The sequence below is a fragment of the Sceloporus undulatus genome, chromosome 10, assembly GCF_019175285.1.
Source record: "Sceloporus undulatus isolate JIND9_A2432 ecotype Alabama chromosome 10, SceUnd_v1.1, whole genome shotgun sequence".
NCBI classification, from domain to species: domain Eukaryota; kingdom Metazoa; phylum Chordata; class Lepidosauria; order Squamata; family Phrynosomatidae; genus Sceloporus; species Sceloporus undulatus.
The window spans coordinates 7,642,911-7,651,240 of NC_056531.1; the positions used below are offsets into that span (position 1 = coordinate 7,642,911).

General features: G+C 43.6%; 2 protein-coding genes across 22 annotated transcripts in view; both read left to right on the forward strand.

Moving 5' to 3' along the window:
- Window positions 1-8,330, forward strand: part of EP400 (E1A binding protein p400) — a 390,490-nt gene that overhangs the window by 120,681 nt on the left and 261,479 nt on the right. The gene's annotated exons all lie outside the window — the stretch shown is intronic.
- ULK1 (unc-51 like autophagy activating kinase 1) overlaps window positions 1-8,330 on the forward strand; it is a 151,990-nt gene that overhangs the window by 55,348 nt on the left and 88,312 nt on the right. For all 4 annotated transcript variants that reach the window (XM_042441548.1, XM_042441545.1, XM_042441547.1 and 1 more), the window contains exons 8-9: window positions 2,945-3,046; window positions 6,043-6,101. In XM_042441548.1, coding sequence (XP_042297482.1) covers window positions 2,945-3,046; window positions 6,043-6,101 — 161 coding nt within the window. The remainder of the gene's footprint in view (window positions 1-2,944; window positions 3,047-6,042; window positions 6,102-8,330) is intronic.

An 8,330-nucleotide genomic window follows, 5' to 3' on the forward strand; every position in this document is an offset into this window, starting at 1 on the left:
TACTGTCAGGAAGTTCTTCCTAATGTTGAGGTGGAATCTCTTTTCCTGCAGCTTGCATCCATTGCTCCGTGTTCTAGTCTCTTGAGCAGCAGAAAACAAGCTTGCTCCCTCCTCAATATGACATCCCTTCAAATATTTAAACAGGGCTATCATATCACCTCTTAACCTTCTCTTCTTCAGGCTAAACATCCCCAGCTCCCTAAGTCGTTTAATTCCAGAAATGTGGAGCCTTTTCAAAATTAATCTTTGAGGGACGGCATAGGCCAGGGAGTCAACCAGGAACTCCCCTCCAGGAAGGCCTCAAGCCAGTGTAAAACAGTGCTTCCATTTTCCATCTTAGAAAGGAAGCCCAGCAGATTACCATGTTCAATGGTATCAAAAGCAACTGAGAGGTCCAGCAGAACCAACAGGACAAACTCTTCCTCTCTGTTCCCAGTGTGAGTTCTCCACCAACGTGAACAAAGCTGCCTGTTTTAAGGCTTAATTTAATATATCATTAACAAATTGAAGCCAGATTGAGATTGATAAATAAGTGATCCAGGAATCACTGGAGCTGGGAGGCCACAGCACACTCCAGGACCTTGCCCAAAAAGGGAATATTAGATATTGGGTTTTGTTGTTGTTATCATTTGCAGTAACAGTCTCACTAAACCTTGCCTTGCTGTAGCGAGGCATTCATCACCCCCCTTACCCACTCAACAAGTGTTTTTTAATGATCCAGGAAGAGCAAAGACCCAGCATATATGTAGCGGCTCTCATCTGTCCACATCCTTAGGATGCACAAATTGAAATGTATCCCTCTAATGGACATTCAGGGAACAAAGTATGGAGTTACCCTCGTGACTTGATTTCAGTCTGATCCTCTTTTTTTCACCTGGACATCAGCCAGGAAAAGTTGCCTCTTGAAACCTTCGTGTGTTTGTAGTAGTCTTAGGGGCTGGACGCAGACTAGGATTCAGAAACCCTTACCGTGCTGCCGCTATTATGGCGTGCGCCCATCCACACAGTGCACAGTGCCTAAACGGCACTGGCTGCAAAAGGCATGGCGCACGAGCGCGCCTGAGACACCCCTTCCAGGAAGCTGCTCAGAGCAGCTTCTTCTAGGGTGCGGGTCGGTGCCGCAGCGTGCGACTGCTGTGGCACCGACCTGGGGCAGAAAGGGGCGGCTTCCAGCTACCCATCTGTACTGCCCCTTAGTTTTTAAGAGAGGCTCACATTGTCCTTCAAAGTTTTATTCTAGTGACTCATCTGGGTGAATGCAATATACATAAACAAATTGGTTCATGAGAAGGGCATTGTTCCTTCGCACCTCATCTTCAGCAGATCAAGTGACAAGGTACAGGTTGTTGTTATTTCTATGTGTGTGTGTGTGTGTGTGTGTGTGTACTCTTTTCAAAATCTCATTAAAGCAAAATCATGCCTGAATTAAGCAGGATTATGAAATAGCCTTCTCCATGCCTGTATTATATCACTGTATGCGGAAAGCCAAATATTTAATCTGTTCTGTGGTATTCTGGCCATAGTTGTTATGAAAGGAAAACCGCAGCAGCAGAAACAACAATATGAAGTTGAAGGCTTTCATGGCCGACATCCATAGTTTTTTGTGGGTTTTTCGGGCTTTGTGGCCATGTTCTGGCAGAGTTTCTTCCTGACGTTTCACCAGCATCTGTGGCTGGCATCTTCAGAGAATGTTTGCCTGGAATGGACTTGGCTGTATATATTGTGTGGTCTGGAAAGGCAGGAGTGATTTGCATGTATATTGTTGGTTGCTAATGGCAGTCCTCAGGATGTGAGGGTCTGCACAAGAGGACTAATTTCTGCTTAATTAGTGCTCATTGTCTGCTGGGAAAACCCCTGACCCTGGGAGATTTCTCATTTGCATTTGTCTTTATCTTGCTATCTTTCAGGACTGGTATCCAAACCTTGTTTACTTTAAGGGTTTCCTCTTTCCTGTTGAAATTGTCCAGGTGTTTGTGGATTTCAATGGCTTCCCTGTGCATCCTGACATGGTAGTGGTTGGCATGGTCCAGAATTTCAGTGTTTTCAAACAGTATTTGATGCCCAGGATGGTTTGTAACATGTTCTGCTACTGCTGATTTTTCTGGCTAGCCCAGTCTGCAGTGTCTCTCGTGTTCCTTGATTCTTGTTTACACATTGCGTTTGGTGGTCCCTATGTAGACTTGTCCGAAGCTGCATGGTATGCGGTAAACTCCTGCAGCTGTGAGAGGGTCTCTCTGGTCCTTGGCTGAGCGAAGCATTTGCTGGATTTTCTTCGTTGGTTTGTAAACCATTTGCAGGTTGTGCTTCCTCACCACTTTGCCTGTGACTCCTTTGATGTATGGTAAAAATACCTTCCCTTTGGGTGGCTGCTTGTCTTCACTCCTCTGGGTTTTTCTGGGCCTGGCAGCCCTTCTGATGTCTGAGCTGGAATAACCATTAGCCTGTAGAGCGCGGTCTAGGTGCTTCAGTTCATCTTCCAAGAAGTGGGGTTCGCAGATGCGTTTTGCTCGGTCTATCAGTGTTTTGATTGTGCCTCTTTTTTTTCCTGGGTGATGGTTGGAGTTCTTGTGCAGGTATCAGTCTGTGTGTGTGAGTTTTCTGTATACTGTGTGACCCAAACATTGGTTCGGTTTGTGGATGACTAGGACATCCAAAAATGGCAGTGTTCCTTGCTTTTCTTTTTCCATAGTGAATTGGATGTTGGGGTGGATGTTGTTTAGATGGTTCAGGAACACAGCCAGATCTTCTTCTCCATGGCTCCAAATGGTGAAAGTGTCATCCACATATCGGAACCAAGTTGTGGGCTTTTTCGGTGCAGTTTCCAGGGCTTGCTTTTCAAAGTGTTCCGTGTAAAAGTTTGCTGTCACAGGGCTTAGAAACAACAATACATTCAGGAGCTAAGGCATTTAAGAAAATGTCACATACTCTTTTCATCTCATTGCAGGCTCCAGAAGTTATTATGTCCCAACATTATGATGCCAAAGCTGACCTGTGGAGTATTGGAACCATCATTTATCAGTGTCTGACTGGAAAAGCACCCTTCCAGGTGAGTTATTCTGTGGTGAGTTAACACTTCATCATCTTCTCCTATGGTTCTTTACAACTGTCCAAATGCCTCCACTCAGAGATTTCTTTTACATAATAAAGGAGCTTCACCCTCCATTTTGAGCATCTTTTGTGGTTCACAAGGGAAAGTTGTGTTTGATCTACTGAGAAATATGCCATCTTGTTCCGGCACCATGAATCTTGGTGCACATTGTCTTTCTCCCCTGATGTACATAAGAAGAAGTACAGTGTTCCCTTGCTTTATGTGGGGATCCATTCCGGACCATACCGTGTAAAGCAAGTCCCGCCTATGCTCGAGTCCCATTAAGGATAATGGGGCTCGTGCGCGCAGCACGAGCACCATGGTTGCACACACCATTCATTAAATGGTGCGGGGCTTCCAGCATAAGGCGTATGACGCGGGTGCACTGTATATGTTTCCTTGCAAACCAAGGATGTAATTGGGATGTGAGGAGGCTTGCTATATAGGGGTGTCCTACATTTTCAGCATCCTAGTCAGACTTCTGTGGCCTATGAAGAAGTTGCATTGGGACATTGCTAGATCTGTCTTCTGTGCCCTTTGGAAAAGTTTCATTGGGACAGCTAGGAAATAGCTGAATGACTTGCATGCCACTCAGAAAATCTAGCAAGAGAGCAGCAAATTCATTAACGGCTACAAACAAGATTAAAGTTTTCCAGGGTATCTTTGTGTTTTACAGGGCTTCTTGTGGTTTGTTTTAAAATGTGAAAGCTTTAAACCTTGGCTTCTCCTTAGTATGAAGTGGTTTTGGGTGTGAATTGCTCTTTGCGCTTTACATCTTGATTGTGAAAGGTTAAACTGGCCATGAGAAGAAGAAGAATTTTGTGCGGGAGGTTTTACTGATGTTTTTGTTAATGATATCTTAAATTAAGCCTTAAAACCATATTTTTGGTTTAAAATCATGTTTTTTGGGGAAGAGGGGTTATTTTTGTTTTTGCAAATATCAAAATGACTTCAAAGGTCTTCCTAATAATATTTTTAGAAGAACTACTATAATGAGTTTTATGCAAATATTGAAGGTATTTTGACTATTTCAGCTTAGTGGAAGCAGGCAGTGGAATGTCTTTTTCACTTATGTGATCTTAATAGGGATTTATGGAGCACTCTATTTTGAATAATAATCTGGGAATGCCAGATTATAAATTGAGCTGTATGTTTCAGAGACTTTCAGGACTTAGTGTCCCACCTAGCCTACAATGACCCTCCAAAGATGGATTGGACACCGCCACAAAGCAGGAATATTGTAGTAAATGTTGCCGTGCAAGTTCTCATTGTTACAATCTCCACAGCCCTGCCCCCAGGGAGAATCAGTAACTTTTTCTCAGACTGTCCTTACAGGGCTGCTGTAAGGATAAAATGGGAGGACATAGTGTACAGCATTATGAGATCCTTGGAATCATAAAATCATAGAGTTGGAAGATACCACAAGGGCCAACCAGTTCAACCCCCTGCCATGCAGGAACTCTCAATCAAAGCATCCCAGATAGATGGCCATCCAACCTCTGCTTAAAGATTTGCCCAGAAAAAGGAGCCATGAAATGCGGCTCCTTTCTCGGCCACTGCCGAGGCGCCATTAGCGCCCTGCAGCGGCACGGCAAAGTCCCTTGTGCACCGCGCCATTTGGATGCGGCACATGTGGCACATCATCAGCGCACACGCCAAAATGGTGCCCAGACAGCACAGTAGGGCTTGGGAGCATGCAGATGCTCCGCTCTCTCGAGCTCTAAAATCGGCCCCAGGCCAACACATAGTGCCAGTCTATACCAGTCCTATGACACCTATCATGACTGATAATCCCCTTCTTGAGTCGGGTACTTGAGGGATCATTGCTAGTGGCAACTATGGCTTTCTGCAAGGCAGGAAGTAATTAATTGACTGGTACACACATATCAGGATGAGGAAATACCAGACTTGTTACTTTAGGCCAGGAGTTAACAGCCATGGCCCTCCAGAAGGTAACCCATAATGAGGAATTAGAGGAACTGCAGTCTAAAAACATCTGCAGGGGAACATACATGCCCCTCTCAACTAAAGGAGAGTTTACTTCCAGATATTGTTGAACTCCAGCTTACTTTAGCCCTAGCCATCCCCACCGGTTGTGGGGGATGATGGGACATCAATTACTGAAGAGCAGAAGAGTCCCCATCTCTTAGACATGTATAAACCAGCTCACCTGCATGGACCAAAATATGACCCTACAGTGCCTGTAAGGTTTGCTTATCCTGGGTCAGTGGTGTTTGTTTTTTAATCATATATAACTCTCCTCCCATTCTCCTCAACACCATACTATCAATGTTGAACATTTCTCTCCTTTTTCATGTGGCTCTTGGCTTCTATTGTGATGCAAATAGATTTTTAAATTATTATTATTAGGAGCACTAGCACAGGTGTGACAGCTATAAAATAAAACCTACTTTTCATTCAAATGTTTGTATTTCACCTATTGAAGAGAACTTCCAAGGTGGCTAACAAGAAATAACAATAAGTACATAAAACTGTAACAAAATTGATATCATTACATTTGTATCAGTTTCTGTACTTGCATGGCAGAAATTTGGACAGAAGGTCCCTACCTAACCCCAACAGTGGTATAAAGTGTACAAAGATTTTTTAGAGGCAAAGACTGGGTATTAAACAACACATAGTCAGTTTCACCCCGATGATCCCCTCCTCTGCCCCACCAGCCCCAGGGGGCACCAGCTGCACTGAATACTTGGCATCCTCTTTAGAATCACACTACCACTTCTAGTTTTTCAAGCTGTGAAGGTTGCAAATGTTCCCCCATCTACCAAAAGGTGTGGGGCAGAGTCTGGCTTTTGCCCCAGTCTGCTGAGACTGCCTCTCTTGTATTTTGGCTACAGAAAGAACCACATTCAAAGAATAAGTTCGCTAGCTACAAGATTTCAAGTGCTTGCATGTACTTGCTGATGATTTCTTGATTTTTTTCCCCTTCGCAGGCAAGCAGTCCTCAAGATCTTCGGCTGTTCTATGAGAAAAACAAGGTGCTCACACCCAAGTAAGCATTTTTCCAGTATTGCTGTTCCCATCCCCCCCACTACCAGCTGCTTGCTTTGTTTTGCCTTTACACCTGTCTCCCCATGTTTGGCATGTTTAAGAAATAACTTGGCAACTTCTCAATTTTTTAGCTAGGAGTGCTAGAGCCCAGAGGCTGGCATGCTGAAACTTGGTTACCTCAGTTGACCCTGCCTAGGAGCAGTAGAACAAGTCCTCCCCCTGCTTTTTTTTAAGCAGGAGAAAGGAGAGGAGGATTGGACAGTTACAACTGGCCAAAAAGCAAACAGTTGAGCATATGAAATACTGTTCTTTCTGTCAAATGCTATCAAATAATGTCAGCTGTCAACTGCTTCTAAGTAACATGGTACAATGTATATAGCTAACCTGCATAAAGATATAATTTCCCCCCCTCAAAAAATAGGATAAAGTTATATAATAAGTAGGAATGAAGTTACTTTGTTGATGTAATGAGTAACAATTTCTGGCTATTTTTAAAAGCTGTTTTCTAAGGGAATTTAAATACTTTTTAATGGCATCTGAGATTATTTTTTCCAGGTTTAGGCCACTAATTAATCTTAAGGCTTTTCCAAAAAGACATTGAAAAGTAATTTAGGGATATTATGAATAATGCAACAAGTTACTTCTGTAACAAGTTATGGGAAGAAAATACTTATAAAGGGGTGATATGATAGCCCTGTTTAAGTATTTCAAGGAGTATCACATTGAGGATGGAGCAAGCTTGTTTTCTGCTGTTCCAGAGACTAGAGTACGGAACAATGGATGCAAACTGCAGGAAAAGAGATTCCACCTCAACATTAGGAGGAGCTTCCTGACAGTAAGGGCTGTTCAACAGTGGAACACACTCCTTCCTCGGAGTGTAGTGGAGTCTCCTTCTTTGGAGGTCTTTAAGTAGAGGCTGGATGGCCATCTGTCAGGGATGCTTTGATTGTCAGTTCCTGCATGGCAGGGAGTTGGACAGGATGGCCATTGTGGTCTCTTCCAACTCTATGATTCTATGATCTAAAAAGTAACTTCCCTCAGGCTCTTGAGTGTACAGTAGTTTGTTTCTTGGTTAATATCTGCCCACAAAGGAAAAATTGGTACAAATATGAAGGTATTTATTTGCATTAAGCTGTTCGGTCCATTATTATTTCTGCATTGTGGACAGGGAAGTAAGACTAAGGCCCTCTACAGACGGGCACTTTGTGCTGGCCTGTGGACAGAGTCAGGGTACAGGGTCCTTTTCCCACTCTTCCTCTACAAGGTGAAAGTAAATCTACCTTTTAACACTGAACATCACTCATCTCTTGTCTTAACATCGTCAAGTGTCACATTTATTGTATATACTCATGTATATGTCTAGAAATTTAGGTCAAAAAATTGACCCAAAAAAAACCTGAGTTGACTTATCCACGGATCAATGTACTGTAAGTACTGTATCTTAACTCTTATTTAAAAGAAGAAACCATCCCCTGATGAAAGGCAAGAGTATAATCTGTCCTGGAAGCACCGATCCACTCTATTCTCTCATCCATCCAGCCTTAGGACTGATCACAAAAAGCTATGTCTGCTGGAATTTTGATCATGCCATGTTCTGTCAGTTTTTTAGGCTGTAAAATATGCTTCAAAGTTATATGTTGCCTGAGGTAAAGATGAGGGGCAGATTAACAAAACTTTTTATATTCTATGAAAGTTAGAAAATTGAAATTAGGACTGCACTTAGGAGCAATATCTGTCCTTAACATGTTCATGCAGAATGTGAATCATAAGAACTGGTACACAGCCTTTGCAGGGGATCCATCCCCCCCCCCCAGTGTAAGGGAAATTCCACAGATGCTCAAGCCCGATTTAAATGGGGTTTGTGCACGCGCACCATTTCCTTTTATGGCAAGTGGCTTTCAGCATAAGCAGAAAGCCACATAACGCGCCCTCATATGATACGTGCGCACTGTATATGGCATCTACACCAATGGTTTTTAACCTGTGGTCCTGTTCTCACTGGGGGGGGGGGTCCATGAATCCTTAGCCCACCTCCCCTCTGCAGTGGAATGAACACATGACAAGAACCAAGGCAAAGGCAGACTAGGTAGCTGACTGGCTGGGCCTGCACATTGCTTGTCTCAACTCAGCTCTGCTGTGGAGAGGAGCTGGGCTGAGCAGCTGAGTGACTGCAGAGCTGCCAGCCAGCCTGCCAGCCTTTGCCCTCTCTCTCTCTCTCTCTCTCTCTCTC